Source organism: Cricetulus griseus (genome assembly GCF_003668045.3).
Source record: "Cricetulus griseus strain 17A/GY chromosome 1 unlocalized genomic scaffold, alternate assembly CriGri-PICRH-1.0 chr1_1, whole genome shotgun sequence".
In the NCBI taxonomy this organism is placed as follows: domain Eukaryota; kingdom Metazoa; phylum Chordata; class Mammalia; order Rodentia; family Cricetidae; genus Cricetulus; species Cricetulus griseus.
Genome location: NW_023276807.1, coordinates 169,979,057 through 170,000,348, shown reverse-complemented (window position 1 = coordinate 170,000,348; position 21,292 = coordinate 169,979,057). Strand labels below are relative to the sequence as shown.

The window sequence follows — 21,292 nt, the reverse complement described above, 5'->3', positions numbered from 1 at the left end:
AAGGTGAATGTCACTGTGCCCAGCTTTTACTTAATTTTTAATTAAAACTTAAATTTAAATGAGACACCCAGCAGTTAAAACCTGCAACATCAGGTGCTTAGACTCAATGAGTATTTTCTTCAAGTCCATTCTAGGACCTAACACATTAATTCACTGGACAATTGCAACCCTATGAGACTGGTATTATTTTATAGTACCTACTATACATATTTGTAAAAACTGAGGCACAGAATAGTTAGACATTTGCCTGGAGTCACTCACTGGTTGCTTGTAAAACCTAAGATTGCTTTAGGTTCCCTACAGCAGTGGATACTATCTAAGAAGCAAGCTATAATAAAATCATACACCAAAGGCACCCCAAAATAGTTTTTTGTTGGTGGGAAATAAAGACAAATAAATAAATACAAGTCTACCTGTTTTCCCTGTGTTTTTCATCCAGGTTTTGTTGGAGGACTCATTGTCAAATCCATCAAGCTGAAGCTCCTGGTATTCTTCACCAACACGTGCATGGTGGTCTAAAATGTCGATGGGAGACTGATGGCTGCCCCCGCAGCTGACACTAGATGTGACCCAGTGCTCAGGACCATAGGCACCTGTTGAGAAAAGCAACACTTCAGTTCTCGTGGCCCAACAGTTTGCCTTTAAACAAATGAGACATGAGGCTAAGTGGGCTGAGGAGGAGCACAGTGGGAAAAGTGCCTGTGAGCAAGCAGGAGGACCTGAGTTCAGAGCCCCAAAATCCAGGTGTGGTGGTCCATGTTTGCAACCTTACATTAGAAGACAGGTGGGTTCATTGTCCAGTTAGGCTGGCTAAAGAGTGAGCTCAAGGTTAAACAAACAAACAAACAAACAAATCTGTGTCAAAATGTTAAGATGAGAAACACTATAATGTGCACTGCTACCCTGTGCACAAGTACACACACACACACACTAATATGGACTCCTCTCTCTCTCTCTCTCTCTCTCTCTCTCTCTCTCTCTCTCTCACACACACACACACACACACACACACACACTCACTCACTCACTCACTCATTTGCAGTTGACGCAGTTGGCATTCTTGGACCACCAACACCAAAATCATGACATGGAGACTTACTAATTATGAATGCATGAATGCTTGGCCTTAGCTTAGGCTTGTTTCTAGCTAGTTTTTTTTTTTAACTTAAATCAATCCATTTCTATTGATCTATGAGCTGCCCTGAGACTAGTTAGTCTCATCTACATACTGTCCATCCTCCTTTTCTGCCTCCTCTGTGTCTGTCTGTCTGGCCTGTGGCAGACTCCCCTTTTCTTTTTGGCCACCAGCCCCACCAATCCCTCCTCTGCCTAGCTATTGGCCATTCAGCTTTTTATTAGACCAATAAATTATTGGTCAATAATATTTATTAGACCAATAAATTATTGACCAATAATTATTTATTAGACCAATTTCAGTTGCCTTAGGCAGGCAAGATAAAATAGCAAGACATCTTTACATACTTAAACAAATGCAGCACATCTTTAATAGTTAAACAAATATTCTATTCCACAACATTCATGGACATGCACACATATACAAACACACAACACACACACACACACCTACAAATATACATACACATATACATGGTCACCCACACACACCTTTGCAGTTTTAGCTTTCAACTGCTTAAATATCACAGTGAAAAAGGAAAGTAAATTAGGCATTTTTGTGCCTCACAGAACTACCTGATGTGAAGGAAGATACAGGAAGACTATTGAGCTCTCCCTGCTACTCAACAGGAGCCCCACACATGTCACCCCTACCCCTGGGCAATCATACCATAGTCCCTTATGCCTATTGCAGCTCAAAGCAGACACAAACAACGGCACCAGGAAAAAAGGGACAACCACAGACAACTTCTCTGTTGTTGTTGGGTTTTTTTTTTTTGGACAAATTATAGCTGCAAGAGCAATTGAAACAGGTCCTTAAAATGATTCATATTCTTACTCTCTGGAAAATACTTTAGCTTGGCTATAAGGCTGGGTCATTTTCCCAAACACCCATCCCTAACAGTACGAGGAAAAAAAAAAAAAAAAAAAAGGACTATCAGAAAGAACTTATTCACACATTGGAAAAGGTGTAATAAGCTTGGGGCACTTCTGAGTCATTTGCAAGTGTTTAATACTTTCTAGAAAAAATCAACATTGCCATTTTCTTCAGGGTGAGAGTGCAGTGAAGCAGGGCAATGTCAAGGGCTTTTTCACAGAACACTGCACCTCTTGTTTGAGTTCCCCAAGGCTAACATGAGTCACAAAGAGAAGCAGTGTATTTCTGCAAACATTTTAGCCAAACTTTATTTTAATCCTCTACATATCTGAGAAGTTTAGGGGAAGGGGACATAGCAAATGACGCCAATTAGCCTCTTTTCACTGTCACAATTTCTTTCAGATGCCACAAAAATAACACATTGAAAAAACAAGTGAAGCAACTTTAAATATACTGAATGGTAACCAAAATGTGAACTCTGGTTAGTTACAAAACGGTCAGGATATTTCAAACATGGGACACTGTGTATGGGCATCTACAAATAAAACAAACGCCTTCTAGAGACCTCTTATTGGAATAAAGTAATAACCAATGCCACAGGAAAATAATGCTAAATATATACAACATCCAGGAAATAATGAAGGCAAGCCATCACTGTAAACATGGATACTTAACAATTATCCTACTATACCACCACTATTACACTAATACCAATTATTATGACGATAATAAAAAATACTAAGGTCAGTGGAGTGTTTGCCATCCTCATTAGATGGGTGAAATATAATTTAGGAGATTATAAAAAATAATTAGTGCTCACACTGGTGGGATTCGTTCATTACAATCTAAGGGATCAAGTTGACTGCTTGCTTGCTTCCATACTTCCATCCAATATACAGTCAAGTGCAATTTTAATTGAAACTGATCTTCCACTTCAGATTTCAAATTAATTCTTCTTTGGAGTACTTCATGCTCCAGACACCCTTGCTTTGTGACTCCCTCCCCCCATGTCATTAGTGGAGGAAATAGAACACTTTTTCCAAGCTTGCAATATCGATTACCTATTTCCACTCTGAAGCACTGTTGCCATTCCGTACTGTATATATCTCTCTGCTGCTAAGACACTTTATAAAAGCCCATATCATTAATCATTACCAGTAGTGCAGTTTCATCATGTTGAGTATTTTTGGTTTTTAGAATTTTGAATAAATGCTTCAATGTTAAAGATAATGACATTTAATACTGACTAGTTTTCTGACACCCACCTTTCTGAGAAAGAGAACAAAACAACCCATCAGAAGATGGCTTCCTCTCAAGGTGTGACACTACCCAGCTAAAATAAGGGAAACTCATTTTCAGGCTGTTTCTCTTTTAAAGACTCTTAGAATGGGCAGGATATTTGCATTTCAGTAGCTCAATCCATTCCAAACAGTTGACTCCTCTGAGAGTACAACTTCCTAACAGCTCATATTCTCCAATGGACGAAGCTGGGAAAGGGTAAGGGGCACAGGCTGGCTCTTCCCTGCCCAAAGTAACTTGTTTGTTAAAACTCTAACGAAAATTAGACCAGAGTAGAGACACCTGCCAACCTTTAAATACCAAGAGAATCTAACAGCTAATCCTCAATTAGCCTAGGATGAAAATATTTTCTTTTTAATGAATGCTATGAGTCCATCTGAAGCCACTGGCTGAAAAGAGTGGTCTTCACAAGAATGGCCTTTTCCTACAGTCTTCTTGTTTTTCTTTGTGTCTCATTGTCACTATTGCTGACTACTATTACTCCTATGTGTCTTTCCAGCTCTCAATCTTATCTGTAAGACAAGGTTCTTCTATGGTTCAACTTTATACCACTCTCAATCTTATCTATAAGACAAGGTTCTTCTATGGTTCAACTTTATACCAATGTGTCAGGCAATGTGACACAGGCAGGGTACCTGTGTCAACTCCCCACCTCCAAACAATGGGCCCTTCCAGACAGCAAAGTCCCACAGGACAAGAGTCACAGGCAGGACATATGGCCACTATCATGTCCCATACTAACCAAGGCTACTATTCTTCCAGATGCCCCATATCTAAAAATATCCCTGGGACTACGCAAGCCCCTGCCTCAACTGAAAGTATAAAAAGACACATTATCTCTTAGGCAGGTGATGTTAGGCAACCTTGGACTCATTTTCTTGTGGCACAGCATCTCCCCACTTCTGTTTCCTTCACTGAGCAGCTTGACAGAACAGGGATATGCACTCCTTAGGTGGGACTGGAACTAGCTCAGACACCTGCTGTGTAGCCCACATTATTAAAGATTCTATGCCAACTTGACACAAGCTAGAGTAATGTGGGAAAAGAAATTCTCAATTGAGAAAACGTCTTCATAAATAAGATTTGCTTTGTAGGCAAGTCTGTAGAGCATTTTCTTGATTAATGATTGATGAGTAAAGGCCCAGACCCTTGTGGGTGGTGCCATCCCTGGGCAGATGGTCCTGGGTGTTGTAAGAAAGAAGACTAAGCTGGGAGTTGGTGGCTCACGCCTTTAATCCCAGCTCTCGGGAGATAGAGGTAGGCGGATCTCTGTGAGTTCGAGGCCAGCCTGGTCTCCAAAGCGAGTGCCAGGATAGGCTCCAAAGCTACACAGAGAAACCCTGTCTCGGGGGGAAAAAAGAAAGAAAGAAAGAAAGAAAGAAAGAAAGAAAGAAAGAAAGAAAGAAAGAAAGAAAGAAAGAAAGAAAGACAGAAAGAAGACTAAACAAGCCACGAGGAGCAAGCTAGTGAGCAGGACCCCTCCATAGCCTCCGGATTCCTACCTTCAGTTCCTACCCTGTCTTCCTGGATGACAGACTACAATCTATAAGCTGAAATAAATCCTTTCATTCCATGTTTCTGATGGCTGTGGTGCTTTATCATAGCAACAGAAGAACAATACCCTCCACCTAGAAGGACAATCCTTCTTTGTGTCTCTCTTGTACGTCCTCTCCTCTACCTCCCCGTCATTACCACCTGGCATGGGCTCCTAAGTACAGGAAGTCCTGAAGCATACTTTGAGATGAAAATAAATGGGAAAAAAAGGGACAAAGGACTGATAAAGTATCTTCTAATGACACTCCGCACGTTCTTGGCCATGATTTCACTTTAATTTTGCACATCTACCTACAAACTGTTTAATAAATCTTCCTTACTTCCTGGGTCTCCAGGGTCAGGATGCCAATTTCACAGGTAAATACTCCTTAGCTTCTTTAATACATTGAATTAGTCTGAACTGTGACAAGGTAAAATGTGCTGTGAGCAGATGATTAACTGAACGAGCCAAGCATGGTGACTGGGTGTTTAAAGTAAGGGTGTAACTGTGCTTTTGATACCCATTAGGAAGCATGGTCAGTTACTGTTGCAAAGCTCACTGTTTTGAGGAAGCTGACCTCCAGTGATCTCAATAACGAGAAACCCCAGTTTCGTTGGGGTTCAACATAAGCTTGACCAACATAAGCTGCTGGGGCTTAACTGCCTCATATCAAAGGGTAGTTAGGCTAACTCTGTGAGATATCCCATGCCAAGTTCAAGAGCAACAGCGGACTATGAAAGCTTGCTAAGGGGTGGGTGCTACGGCTATTGGTTTTGCTGTTGGGCTGCAAAACATGGAGAAAACTCTCCAGAAATATGCTGTAGAGCAAGGGAAACATCACAGAGACTAACCAAAGGAGGCAGATAGCATGCAGCTACTGAGGAGATCTTCACCTCCTAGGACTTGCAGAGGAAGTGACAATTGAGTGACATCACTTCTTCAAGCACACGTTTACTAGGCCAAGTCATCTATCTGCTGCAGGCAAGCTACAGCTGGTTTGGTCACATGCTTGAAGATGAAAATAAGGTTGGCGATGTGGCTCAGCTGGTATAGGGCTTAACAAGCATCAAACAAGGGCTGTTTCTCCATCACTGCCTGAAAGTGAGCGTGTGGTACATGTCAGTAACCTAAGCACTCTGAAGGCAAGGGAGAGGTTTGAAGGCATTTGAAGAAACCCGAGAATTTGAATCCCAGGCCAGCTTGAGTTATATGACAGCTCTCTCTCCACCACCTGCCCCTAAAAAGGCAAAGGAGGAGAGGGAGGAAGAGATTTTAAAAGTAACTCCACAGTGGAAAAGGCTGGCAAACATCACCAAGTGAAGATCACCTGTTACATGTCATGGTTATGTAACATGGCATCCTGACTGGCTTCTGTAAGGAGGCCCATCCCTTCTGTAGCAGGCTTTCAAACACGTCATTACCATCTCATCTAATCAGAAGGAATGCTTTGGGCAAAACACAAGATTACAGAGATTCCACTTTAATACTTGACTTACTTGACTATCATGCCTAAAAATCAAGGTCAAGAAATAAAACAAAATGTACACACATGAAAAAATAAACCCATTTTTTTTGTTTGTTTGTTTGTTTTTGTTTGTTTTTTGAGACAGGGTTTCCCTGTGGCTTTGGAGGCTGTCCTGGAACTAGCTCTTGTAGATCAGGCTGGTCTCGAACTCACAGAGATCCGCCTGCATCTGCCTCCGAAGTGCTGGGATTAAAGGCGTGCGCCACCACCGCCCAGCTGAAGAAAGAGGTCTTAATGTCAGTACTACATGTTGCTGTTTGTGTTTTAGAATCCTGTGCATTCTGAGACGGAGTCTGATTAGTCACTACCCTCTGGCTTCAATTACCCATGTACTTCAATTACAGGTGTGCACCTTCATGCCCCACCAAAAGTCATTCTTTTGTGGATATCTGCCAATACAAAGAGGAAATATTTTTTAATTTGCACAAAAGTCAGACAAAAGAGTAAGCATTGTTAAACACATCCCATTTTTAGTGTTACTGAGTACATTTGGGACTGTCCATGCCCTAGCAGGTGATAATGGCTGGCACATCACTTATGCATGAACAGAATTTACATAGGAAAGAAAGGCTGGGTTAAAGGAGAAGCATGGGGGCCTTCAGCAAGCTTGAGGGTGATGTTTCATTATTTAAAGTCATATAAAGAAAGTCTTATGACATACAAAGTAGGAGAAACTCACCTTTAAAAACTGTAGTTAAGAAAAACTTATTAGCTTAATTTATAGACGATCTGTGCCTTAAAATAACATCTTCCTCCTCCTCAGTGTGCCATTGACAAGCCACCATATCTTCCTCATTGTGAGACACTACAATTCAGGACACTAGCATCGGGAAGATGGATTCCATCAATATGCAAAATAAATCACACAACTGAGATTCATTCCAACTGTCTGCTGAAAGCAGACAGAATTCCCTACAAAGAAATAGCTGCAAGTCCAGCAAATCCAGGCAGGTGTCTCAGAGTCTGTTTGACATTCAGGGTTTCTTTTTTAATCATACATATCTTTAAAGAGCTGGTCCACAGGTATCAATTTTAAATCAATAGTAGTTATTTCATTATTCAAACAGAATGCAAATAAAACACATACACACACAGAGGGGGTTGTATACATTCTCTTAATTTTTGTCCATGGTCAGCATGATCCATAATCAGAAACAACACTAGGTAAGACAAATGTACATTTCCATGCTTTAAACAAAGCAGGCTACTTCAATATCACCCTCTCTTAATAGTGGGTCTAAGACACAGGCAGAAGGCTTATAGCACACACAGTCACACAATTCCTATTCCAAGCCACTGTTTACTTAATACATACATGGTCTTTTTCAGAAAATAAATATGCATTTTGAAATTATTTTTCCACAACAGATTCAAATAATGGTTTCCATTCACTAATGAAAAGCCATTAAAAATAATGAATTCTGTCTAAATCTAATTAAAAGTTAAACTAATATACATGTTATGTGCTGTTTCCAGTCAAATGTTTATTAATGCCCCCCTCAAGGAACTTTTATTAAAAACATTACCTGAATCCAGGCTTATTACTCTGCATGTTGTTGTCAACTTTTAACCAACAGCAAAAATCCAAAATACATGTGTTCATTTTTTTAAACAAGTATGATTAATGCTTTTTCTCCCGATCTAATACACATCTTTAAATTACCCATTTTTTAATTAAAAACATTTTGTGAGATTCAGTTTATGATGTGTTTGCTCACACCAGAACTGGTAACTTAATTACTATTTATGCATTTATTGTTATACGTGCAAAAAAGTACTAAAAAGCACTCAGACTGCTCTTTGCTGCTTTTCTTAATTAACATATAATTACGTAGTTGTTCATCTGTGTTAGGAGAAATACTCCACTTCCAAATTCAGTTCAGAAATGTATAGTGACTTTAAAGATGATAAAATTAGCCTCTACATTTTTGTTTGTAAATTTTAATATTATGTTTCTATTTCCCATCAATGATGAGCACCATCAATAACTAGCTGTACCATCATTAATAATACCAGACAACAGAACCAGAAGTCTAATTGACTTTCCTACTGCCAAAATTGCATTTCTTACTACCAACTATTACCTGTCCAGTTTCTCGTGGTACTTGCTTTAAGACCGAGTGCTCTCTCTTTCTCTCTCTCTCTCTCTCTCTCTCTCTCTCTCTCTCTCTCTCTCTCTAATAAACATTTTTAAATGTCTATTTTATGTGTATGGGTATTTTGCCTGTATGTAGGTCTGTGTTCCATGTACATATAGTAGTGACTATTGACACCAGAGAGGGTGTTAGATCCCTTGGAACTAGAGATAAAGATAGCTGTGAGACACCATAGGGTTGCTGGGAACAGAACCTAGGACATCTGAAAGAGCAACTTAGCCATTGAGCCATCTATCCAGCGCCTGTATAGTCTCTCCGCTTTTATGAAATAGGTAAAGTGACAATTACTGCCATCCAGGATACTTGAGCCACAGAGGTGATGGTGGCATAGGACTGCTCAGCAGTGGACAGCATGGCATACAAACAGAAGCAGCAGAGGGAAGAAAGCAGGGTGTGTATGCCAGGAGCAGGAGAGAGTGCCAAAGGTCATTCAAAGGTTAAGGTTGTAACTACACATGTTCAGAGGTATCGCAGATAAAAATTCTAAAGACGCAGCTTGAGTCTATTCTACAGTCAAATATTCCACACAAATGTCTACCTCTAACTGGGATCATTTCATATCTCGATATCTTCTTGGTTTGCTTTCAAGTAGGGTGACCTTTATTTTGGTCACTTACAGACACAGCATAGGATTGGTTATTGTATACATGTAAACTGTTAATTAAGCCATCTCTTTTTTTTTTTTGCCAAACATCATACATGCTTGTAAAATGCAGAGAAACTGGTTCTAGACCTGAGGTTTCCCATTTTATTCAACTGAGAAACATTTCTAGCAGCCAATGATCACTACTTGGCAAAATACCCATCCTTTTTAAATTTTTACTTTTTGTTATAGACTCAAAAGAAGCTATCACAGAAGGAGTGAAAAGAGCAGTACACAAAAAATTGAGTGATCAGATTTGTATTACATGGAGGTTAACAAAAAGGGTGTGACTTGTGTGCTAGAACCAAATAATTCCCAGACAGTATGATTACTGTTGTGTGCTGATCCATGAAGCCCAGATCCATTAGCAATGTCTGAAAAGGGTGCAGCCAGGGAAGGAGGTAATAGCTGAATTACAGGTATGCTCTTTCCACTCACAATCTAGCTTGGGAAAGTAGAGTTGAAGATTAATCATGTTTGGTCAAGGTTCATTTCTCTTATACCACACAAAGTTCAAAATCCCCAAAGGTTCTAAATTCTATAAGAGCACTTCTGGCAATACTCAAAACAATTAAACAGACACATTTGCCTTGCTTTGTTTTTAGGAGAAAGGGTCAGTCAAGGTGGCCTAGACATTACCATGTAGACCAGGCTAGCTTTGATCTCATGGACCAGCTACTGTTGGGATTATAGGCTTGCATCTGTCTGTCTGTCTTATTTTTGTTCAGATTCTTTAGCCACATCACACACATTCCTAAAATTAGCCACAGGAATGTGATGAGGAACGATCTCTCTCTCTCTCTCTCTCTCTCTCTCTCTCTCTCTCTCTCTCTCTCTCTCTCTCTCTCTCTCTCCATCACACATTAAGACAGGCATATAGTGAGAGCACAGGAAACCTGACAGATGACAACATTTTCCTCAAGAACCCATATCTAAATGCTCAGGTCGCATTAGCATGGCTCTGACCCAGCTTCAGAAATGACATCTGTGCTGAAGAGTTTTAAATCAAATTGACACAAGCTAAAGTCTTCTGAGAGAGGGAAGCTCAATTAAGAAAATGCCTCCATAAGATCTGGCTGTAGGCAAACCTGTAAGGCATTTTCTTAATAATTAGTGATTGATGGGGAAGGCCTAGTCCATTGTGAGTGGGACCATCCCTAGGGTTCTATAACAAAGCAGGCTGAGCAGTCCAGTAATCAGTACCTTCCATGTCCTCTGCATCAACTCCTGCCTCTGGGTTCCTGCCTTTTGAGTTCCTGTCCTGACTTGGTGGACCATGATGTAGAACAGTAATTTTGGTCATGGTGTTTCACTGCAGCAACAGCGACCCTGCCTAAGACAACACCCAACTAGAAATGGGGAACTCACAGAGGCCTAACCTTCTTCACCACTATGAGTCAGGAAGAGTTTGGGCCAAGGCCTATACTGATTATACTATGGGACTCCCTAGTCAGAGGGACTGATTTAGGTCAATACTATTCATATGGGGGAGGCACAGCCTTTGTGTGGCTGACCCTGTGGGAGAAATCTGGCTCTTCCCCAAGTATGACTCAAGTAGGAAGGGAGGGACCTGCCCTGCAAACAGAAGATAACAGGAAAAGCGGGATCAAGAGGGAGGGAAAAGAAGTAAGAGGTCGGGACGCTGAACAAACCACACATGGGGTGTAAATTTTATCTTTAGACACTTCCACTTCAAGTGCCTTTGTATTTAAGGCTGAGGAGACTGTCCATTATTTGTAACTAACACTGTAAAAGATAATCCAAAGGCTGGTTTAAGACTCCCAGTTCAATGATTCAGTGCATCCTACATTCATCAGTAGACAAAACTGTCAAATTATAAAGATAAAACTAAGCAGTCCGTGCTGGCTAGCACATGTAAGGACACCTCTCCCTTCCCCATTTCTTCTATCTCTTCCTACAGCTTCATTCACTATAAGGAAAACATAAACCTGGGGTAGGATTTAAAGATCTCATTTAGACAAAAGGAGAGGAAAGAAGGTCTGTGGTGCCTTGCTGTAAATTTTTACTCTGAGAAAATCGAGGTCACAGACAAGTGTCCGAGAAAGACAGAAAGTGAACAGTAACCTCTCAGTTAAGTTGTTGCTGGTGTGGGAAGTCTTGCTGGTGCACAGACATTTAAGGCAGAGGCAAGAGCATCTCACACCACTCTGTGTGTGTGTGTGGGGGGGGGGAGCTAGTCTTAGAGTTGTTACTACATGATGACATCATAGCATATGAAGAACAAGAAATACACATCAAATCCAGGAATGGGTTTGATGAAAGGGAAGTCTGTGAAATGATTAACTGTATAAAAAGACACTAGTTTCATCTAGGAAAACGCATGTCTTCAGGAATCAATATATTTTGAGAATATGTGTCTGTAATTAACCAAAGCCAAAGCAAAGAATGCATCCTGGCAACTTCCCCTGAAGGTCCTGTCACACGTGCCTGGTACTTTCATGGCAGATGTGCGATCTCCAGGTAAAGTGTGATCTTTAAAACATACAGAAAGTGCAGAATCACACACACACACACACACACACACACACACACACACACACACACCCCTATAGCACCAAGGGCTAAAGGTCTGGTTAAGAGGGAAAACAGGCTGGAAAGATTCTTGGCAATAATTTCAAAAAAGGAACAGGACTAGCAGATGCCTCACCAAATCACGTCCAGTCTTTCCCATGAGCTGCTAAGTTTGATTCTTATCAAGCCAGATGTATTTTATCCTAAAAATGATACAACTATAAATGCCCCATACTTTTGAGAAGTTGCTGTACACTTCAGTACCACCTGATATCCTATAAGATACAAATGTTCTAATTGCTACACACATACAGTGAGCCGCATTCCCTGACTGCAAAGCACCAGGGCTGAAATCGAAAGTGAAGTCCAAGCTTTTATGCCACTGGAACAAACTCTTGTTGCTTTCTCCTTAGCCATTATATTTTATTTTCACTCTCCAATCTGACCTCTTGGGACCCAGAGAGATCTTGAATTTTTTCCCTCCAATTTCTGACCCATGCCTCCTGGCAACATGTCATTCACAAATTTAATTAATTCATATCCTTTGTCAAGTTCTTTGATTAAAAATGCTCAAAAGGCCATAGCTGACAACTGATCTCTCCTTCAGTACAATGGTGTGTTAGGCAGAATTCCCAAGGAAGTTTTCCTCTGTCAGGGTCCACCAATCTCCATCTAAGCACTGATATGACCACAACATTCTCCCCAAGGTTTTTGCTATTCTGACATGACCATGACACACTCCCCAAGGCTTCTACCATCCTGACCTGACCACGCCATATTCCCCAAGGCTTTTGCCATCCTTATGTGACCAAGACATACTCCCAAGGCCATTCTGACTTGACTACAACATATTCTCAAGACTTCTGCCATCTTGACGTGACTATGACATACTCCCCAAGGCTTCTGCCATCCAGATATACACATGGGCATACCATGAAAGTTGGCTCATATTCTCAACATAGGTAATGGCACCACAACAGGGTTAACTAGAATTTCTCTGAAAAATATCAGAATGTAGTTCTCCAAGGGCAATGCACACTTCAGGCTCTTCAACATTGTATACCCATCTGTGATAAAGAAAGCATTTGATAAATAAGTTACTGGACATATATGGGAATTTCCAAAGACACATGACAAAGAACAAAAATGGCAGGAGCTTGGCAAGCAGCTAACATTTTGCCTACAATACAAGAGGTTCTAAATTCTATCCCCAGTGCATCATAAACCAGCATGGTAGCAAAGGACTGCCCTTCTGATGTAGCTGCAAAAGGATGAGAGGTTCAAGGTCATCCTATGTGTACACAGTGAGCTAGAGGCCAACCTGGGTTACATGAAACATTACCAAAAATAAATAAAAAAGCTAGTATTCTTGCTTTTCAACATGACCAAGTTTGTCATCAATATGAAATCTTCATCAAGCCTTAAGAATCAGCATAACTCCTTTTAATTTTTTTTTTTTTTGAGGCAAGGTTTGGCTGTGTAGCTAATTAAAACTCCCCATGAAAAATTAATTTATTCACAAAACAGCAAGTCTTTCCTACTTCTATTATACATTCGTAATGCAAGGTTCCATTCACAGTCCCCCACCCCCATCCCCAGGCTCCATACATTCATTATCAGTGTGGCTTTGAGTTCCAGGCTACCTTCCCAAGTACTACCTAGGTTCTTATGTAACATAGCAAAGAATTAAAGGAGAGACATGCATTTAAACAATTTATCAGGAAATGGAAAGTACAACAGGGAATAGAAATGAGATAATCAACTGAGAGAAAGCTCTAGAATCCTTTAGGTTATTTACAACTCCTACACTGATATATCTTGGGCTTTTCTTGAGCATGTTATATGAAATCCAGGGGGATCAGGGTTTCCAGTCTTTCTCTGCCAACTTGCCTGAGCAAAGTCTTTATTGAATGAAGTACAGGTGGAAAGGGTTCCAGCTTCTTTTCTCATGGCAGATGTGTACTGAATCTGAACGCAAGCTACCTGAAAACACGGTGGAGGGACAAAGCTTTCTGTCCATGATGAACACATAAAAATAAGTTCTTTTAAAGATTTACTTATTTATTATGTATACAGTGTTCTGCTTACATATATGCCTGCACACCAGAAGAGGACACCAGATTTTATTAATGATGGTGATGAGCCACCATGTGGTTGCTGGGAATTGAACTCAGAGCCTCTGGAAGAGCAGTCAGTGCTTTTAACTGATGAACCATCTCTCCAGCCCCCCCCCAAAATAAAATTTTTGAAGATTTATTTATTTTGCATTATGAGTTTTTGTCTACATGTATGGCAGGGCAGTGAGTGACTCTGTGTGTGTGTGTGTGTGTGTGTGTGTGCGCGCGCGCGCATGTGCGTGTGCGTGTGCGTGAGAGAGAGAGAGAGAGAGAGAGAGAGAGAGAGAGAGAGAGAGAGAGAGAGAGAGAGACTGGTGTGCTCTGTAACCGAAATTACAGATGGCCTACCTGTGGATGCTGGGAACCAATCGGGGTCCTCTGTAAAAGTAGCCAGTACTCTTAACCACTGAGCTATCTCTCCAGCCCCAAGAAGAAATTCTGGGGCATAGAGCTACTACCAATTTTGCTGGGGCCATCACTGCCCCAAGGAACCCGTTCATCAAGTCAGGCAGGTAGCCTGCATTGTTGACACTATACCTCACTCATTCTGTACCAAAAAGAGACTTGTATTCCCTGAACATGGGAAAGAAAATGGATGCACAAAGGTACCACACACATGAAGTAAATGAACTGTAAGTATAATCACATGGCTCAGCAAGTTAATAGCACTGGCTGCTCTCTTCCTGTGGAACCCAGGTTCAATTCCCAGCACCCATGTCTCAGGAGATCAGACACTTTCTTCTAGTCTATGTAGGAACCAGGCATGCACAAGGTGCACATACATACAGACAAAACTCTCATATACATAAAATAAAGATTTAAAAAGAATAATTACTATTCTACCAAATATTCCTTTCAGACAGTTTTTGAGGCGGGATGTCTTTTGCTATTTCATCCACTACTGGAGCTGTTTATCGTAGCATCTGGTTGATCCTTCTCAACCTTCCATCTCATCCCACAAGTTCTGGGGCTAGAATTACAAATGCCACCTAAGGCATGGGGGGGAGGGTCTTGGATTCCATATCTTCATGGTTATTCAGCAAGCATTCTTAGCTGCTGAGTCATCTAATGAATGAATAAATGATATTTCATTTGGTGTAATCCTCTTAATGTGTTTTCCTAGTTAAAGTAGCATTATATAAATACTAAATCTCTGTCATACAATTCTACTGGTGCCCCAGAAGACAACCTCACAGCAGTGCACCCCAGCTTAAGACAAAGGTCTGGTTCACAGTGCACTGATGTGACATGAGAACCAATGCACCCTTAGACAGAGTGCAGCCTGGCCCTTCTTCACACTCCTCATTCTCACTCTTCAAGATGGCTCATTAAAGGCCCAGTTTCAGATGTCTCAAGTAAACTTCTCATCCATGAGCTGCCGGTGGTTGCCTGTTTCCAGAGCCGCCTGCTGTGCACACAAGTAATTAACTCGCAATGCTCTGCTGGCTCCCACACAGTCGTGACATCAAAAGTGGAAGAGCACATCTAAAGCAGGCAGTTAAACTTGATAAGCAAAAATCATTGGTAACTGGAGACAGTATGGGAGTGTTTGCTAACATAAAGGTGAAGTACCCTTACTCCTTGCTTCAAAATCCATTAATCTAGACTGTGTGATAGTACTGATGGAGCTAGAATCGGGACCTACTCTGGCCTTGGAGAAGGAGAGTACTTTAAGAGTACTGACAACCACCTCTGTGGACCAGGTTCACCTAGGTCAGTTCAACACTGAGGCATGCCATGCACAGCCTGGCAAAGATCCAAAGGCCATGAAAACGGAAGTGGGAACAAAGAACCCACACTTTGGGCTACTTAACTAAACTACCTGGGCGTTATTTCCTTTCCTTGTACCATGAGGCTAATAAATGCCCATATGTGATGAAAGGCTTAGATGAGAAGAACACATCCCCAGGTGTGTGTGATGAATTTTCAGAGGCTGCTTAGGGCTCTGGCCTACCGACTCGATTACTTCCTTGACAGATTCAGAAGCTGATGGCAGCACTGGGAGGTAGTGAGAGGTGGGCTTGGTGGTAGAGGAGGGTCACTTTCCTTTTTTACTTTCTGGACATCATGATGTGAAGAACTGTGCTCCACCGCACCTTACAGTCTGCCTGCAGCAAAATGAACTCCCAGAGACTGGAAGCCAAAATAAAACCTCACAATACTTAAGACCTTTCTTGTATGCATTTTGGACACAACTATGCAAAAGTAATACATTATTAACTCATGTCCTGGGTCAAGTTCAGTGCTTTATTATCACCATGCAAGAGCACACTATATGTTAAGTGTTATGCTATTATGATGTGATCATCATTTCTTCCTGATGCTGAACACAGTGTAGGACCACAAAACATATCTATGAATGACTGAGCATGCATAAAACTACTTTTGCTGGTACTCAAAAGAACAGACTTGGCTAGCCCTTATGCCCTCTAATCACCCCAAAACTTAACATTATCATCGTTCAATCTTCTGTACTAACTACACAGATATGTGATTTTTATTGGCCTTCCTAAAATAAGAGGAAAGAGACTAAATAATTGAGAGAGGCTTACACTGCATTGCTTCTAAAATTCTAGGTCAGTGAGATGCCATATGGGGTCAAATGACAGCAAAGTGAATGGGATGATCCAGGGACTTATCAAAAAGCTAGGAAAAAGCACAAACAAACAAATAAACAAAACAAACAAACAACAAAAAAAAAACCCAAAGACATAGAAAACCATTCTAAAACAAGGTGCTGTGACAGAGAGATAGGAGCCTGGGCAAGGAGTAGAGACAAGAGAAGACTTTTGGAGCATTGTGTCATGGGTGTCTGGAGAAATGCAGAAGGGCTGGACTACTTCCTTTCTAGGGAGGAGCAGGTTAGAAGGATGAAACTCTACAGAGTTTGATAGAGGGTTTAAAGCCCCAATGTTTATTCTCAACCACACAGAAAATGAATGCCTACTCCCACGATGTATGCTAGGGTTGACAGGAAAAAGGGAGCCATCCGAGAAACCTCCCCAGCATGGAATAAAGGGTTGCTGTTCCTAAGACATTTCTTACCTCATCCAATACTTCCTCTTTTGGGGAATACGTTTATCTTCCCTAAGACAAGCCAATACCTTTGGGGACACCTCCAAGCTATACTAGTGACAACAAAATAAAACTGTTTTCTCAGTCCCCTCAACTTAGTTGCATATTACTGAAAAGCTGACACAACGACCACCCTAGTCTGGGCTTCCAAAGCTACGTTCACGTGCCTGTATTCATACTTCTGTGGTTGGTATAAGCCATAAAAGCAAAAAATCCACAAGTATTGTGGTTCCATGCGGAATGTTATTTAGATAACACAGCATTTCATTGGCATTTGATCATTCATAGACTTAATCATTATCAGCCCTTTCTCTCTCCAAATTGCACATAACATCCAAACAGCAAGGATCAATAGCATGCTCTGATGTTAGACTATACAATCCTGTAACTAAATGTGAAGGTGATCACAAATTAATTTCAGCCTGAAGGCATAATAAATCAGAGGTGTTGTTTATGGCCACCTTCATCAGTGTTGTATCCTGTGACATCACTGCAGTCTAGGTTTCTCAAAACCTAACAGATGTACTTTACTGAGCATAAAAGACACACCAAACCCTGCTGCCCAATACACCTCAGCTCAGATTTGGGACTATCGTGTTACAAATTACAGTGGTTTTTACTGAAAAATGCAACATTTTCTACTCTTGTAGAAATGTGAGAGTTAATGTATAAAAAACAAAGACTACTAATATTTTCATACCATCATTCCTCATGAGTATCAAATCAGTATATTCTGGATTGTATTTTTAGTTCTTTGCCTGATTTTCATTTTTTAAAGTATTCAATGAATTTTGTCTTGGGATAGGAACAAATTTCACAAATTCCAATGATTTGTGAAAGGTTCCTAAACATATTTCCACCGTTTTGTTCTGTGCATTTTTGTGAAAAGGAATTTTTAGCATTAACAACTATAAAAACCAATATATTACTAATTCTGAGAAAGTGTTTAAGGGAGTCTACATCTTATTGTGCCAAATATTTCACCCAAGATTCAATTCTTTATGTGAAAATAAACGAGCACATATATCTTAAAGTATGCAGATTCAATATCAACATTAATAGATGTTAAAATTATATGTATCTCCAAAATTGCTATAAAATATATTTCTCTATAATGTAAATGTTTGATTTTTAAAATCCATTGATGGGGGAGGTCCTTCTGTGTATATGTTTGTCTTACTGGTTAATAAATAAAGTACTGTTGGCCAATAGAGAAGCAAGTTAGGCAGAACTAGGAGTCGAGGAGGATTCTGGGAAATGCAGTAAAGAAAAGTCTTGTGATCCAGGCAGGAAATGACATAGCAGGCAGACTCATAATATAAGCAGGGACAAGCAGGAAATCGCTCTCTTCCTCCTCCTCTCTTCTCTGGAAGCTGCCATGTGAGCCCCACAAGAAAGGATGCATGCCACCAGCATCCTCGATCAGATAAGTCTTTATAATTATATAGATTAATAATTATGGTTGATACTTAAGACAGAGATAGCAGATAAGAAATCCTAGTCATTGGCCAGCAGCATTGTAATTAATATAAGACTCTGTATATTATTTCGGGTGCCCATGTGGTGGCGGGGCTTGGGCAGCTTGGCAGAAATATTTATCGTTACAATCCATTTTATGAGTCTATACCACTGGGTTTGTGTAACGAATTTCTCAGGCAATAGGAACAAAAAATAGGATTTGAAACAGAAAAAGTATGAGAAAAACTGCTTTAGATCCAATGAATGTGAAATCAAACTTTCTACAATGATTCAAATGTGACTCAAAATACATGACTTTTATGTATCTACATGTATATATGTAACATATAACTACATGACTTTTTATACATGTAATACATGACCTAGTACATGACTTTTATACATATACTCGTATATGTAACATGAGTAAGTACATGACTTTTTAAAAAGATTTATTTGTTTATGCATTTTACATAAATGGATATTTTGTCTGAATGCATGTCTGTCTACACCAGAATAGGGCATTATTCCCATGAGACTATGGTTACAGACAGTTTTTTTTTTTTTTTTTTTTTTAGCTGTCATGTGGGTGCTGTGAATTGAACTCAGTCCTAATGAAGACCAACGAGTGCTTTTAACAGCTGAGCCATCTCTCCAGGTGGGACTTACTGACTTTTCAAAAGTAAAACTCTCTTTTTAACTATGCCACCTAAAGTATGTGATTGTTCTTTAGAAATGACTGAAAAAACATAATTGTGGATATGCAAACCAGGTAAATAAAAAGTTCCTATGTGAACATCATCTATAGATCCCTGTTGTGTTATACCCATTTCACAGATTAGAAAAGAGAACTCAGAGAAGTAAAAGATGTTCACTCAAACCAAGCAACTTCAGAAACAAAGAAATTGGAGACACTGGATGCTAAACCTCAGCTTTCTAGTGTGCTTCAGAAAAGTTCTGTTCTTTATATAGCGTATTAGTTTTGTACAGTATAATATTCTGCGCCTGTCTTGAGAGTCAGCACAGTCGTCAAAAATCTTCCACAATGTTAAACACACTCTTAGAGACATGTCCCTATCAACAAATATTTCTACTAAGGCTCAGAAGAGCTTAAAGGGCTTACAGGAGCTTAAGGTGTCAGAACCACTGAGGCAGAACACAAACCAATAAATACATCAACAACCCAGCCCTAAAGTACCAGACAGATATGCCTCTAGGCACTAGGAAGGCTAGGTTATCTCAGCCAGAGGAATATGTGTAAGGCAGCAGGGCAAGGTGAGGTCTGTGGATAACATCAAAGCAGAATTCATTTCAAACTTTTCCCAATCCCTGACCCCAGGTGGATGGGCTTTTCCCATGCCAGTGAGTCCCACTGAAGTACACTGGGGTAGGAGGGGATGAGGTGTGGAAATGGAGATCTTTTTCTTTTCTTTTTGAATCTTTGTTTTATTTTAGATAATCAGGGGCTAACAGTAGCTCACAGAGTAGCATGTGCTGGCTTCAAACTCATGTGATCCTCTATATTTGTACCATGGATCAAAGTGTACCAAAGCCAGGCTATGGACTGCACTTTAAGAACAAGGGCACACAGTAAACAGCTTCAGGAAGTAAGAAATAGATTGAGCCAGACAGAGAGCTCAGTGGGTAAAGGTACCTGCTACCAAGTCTGGAACCACATGGTGGAAGGGAACCAATATTGGAAAGTTTGTATGCTCTGATCTCCGTGTGTGTGTGTGTGTGTGTGTGTGTGTGTGTGTGTGTGTGTGTGTGTGTGTGTGTGTGTATGTGTGTGTGTGTATAGATGGTTGCATGAGTGCCTTTGCACTTGTATATGTGGGTTCACAAAGTTTGTATGCTCTGATCTCCGTGTGTCCGTGTGTGTGTGTGTGTGTGTGTGTGTGTGTGTGTGTGTGTGTGTGTGTGTGTGCAGATGGTTGCATGAGTGCCTTTACACTTGTATATGTGGGTTCATATCCATGGCTTTCCATCTTATTTTTCTGATGCAGGTCTCTTTCTGAACATGAAGATCACTGTTGTGGCTAACTGGAAAGCAGACCCATCTCTGAATCCCATCATCCCCAAGCTGTGTTGCTAGGGACTCGAGCTCGGGTCCTCATGATCTCACAGCAAACTCCTTACCAACAAAGCCTTGGTAATCTCTTACTTCCCAAGCACTAAGTGGGAAATCATCTTGTATTCTGATGCAAAAGTGGAGAAGCCCAAACTGACTAACTTGCACATCAAAATAACCACACGTTAACATATCTGGACATTTAGTGCAGCAACTAGGGGGAAGAGACTCTGACTAGAGTCAGCTGCCAAGGAAGCAAAACACATTACATTCTTATGCCTGAGACAGAACCTGCTGGTTTGTTTTACTTAGACGCAGTCTGGAAAGCAGACTTCATAACTTAGGTTTATGACTTGATCAAATGATGCAGAAAAACCACCTCAAATGCTAAATGACTGTATCATGCACACTATGAGAAGCCACATTCATGGCAGAACAGCTGACTATACAAGCAGGAAGTTTATCACCTGGACATGAGGTGAGACACAGGCTTCAGCTCCAATTGTTCAAGAAGAGCCTGGGTTACATGTCCAGAACAAACATGACACCCGGAGACAGCAAGTGGAAGACATATGGAGTTCCCACTGTCTACAAATGGAATCCCTGGTCAAAAGCACAGAATCTAGAGTTCTCTCTCTAGTCCTTGCAAAGATTTGGCTGGCCCTAACTCAGAGAATCCTGCCAACTGCCGCCTAGCAAGCACTGGAATTAAAGGTATGGCTTCCCACCTCCAGGGTCATAACATTATTTAGGCTACAACGTATTATCTCCTAGTAGTTATCCATACCGGGGCCAGCTCACCTCACCAACCACCAAACTGAATAGGGATTTTAAACGGATCAAGGTAAAAGTACTGAAGCACACAGGTTAA

General features: G+C 40.6%; 1 protein-coding gene across 2 annotated transcripts in view; it reads right to left on the bottom strand.

Annotated features, from left to right (window-relative positions):
- Positions 1–21,292, bottom strand: part of Ptprg (protein tyrosine phosphatase receptor type G) — a 663,134-nt gene that overhangs the window by 277,328 nt on the left and 364,514 nt on the right. For both annotated transcript variants that reach the window (XM_027389349.2, XM_027389348.2), the window contains exon 3: positions 414–593. In XM_027389349.2, the coding sequence (XP_027245150.1) occupies positions 414–593 (180 nt within the window). The remainder of the gene's footprint in view (positions 1–413; positions 594–21,292) is intronic.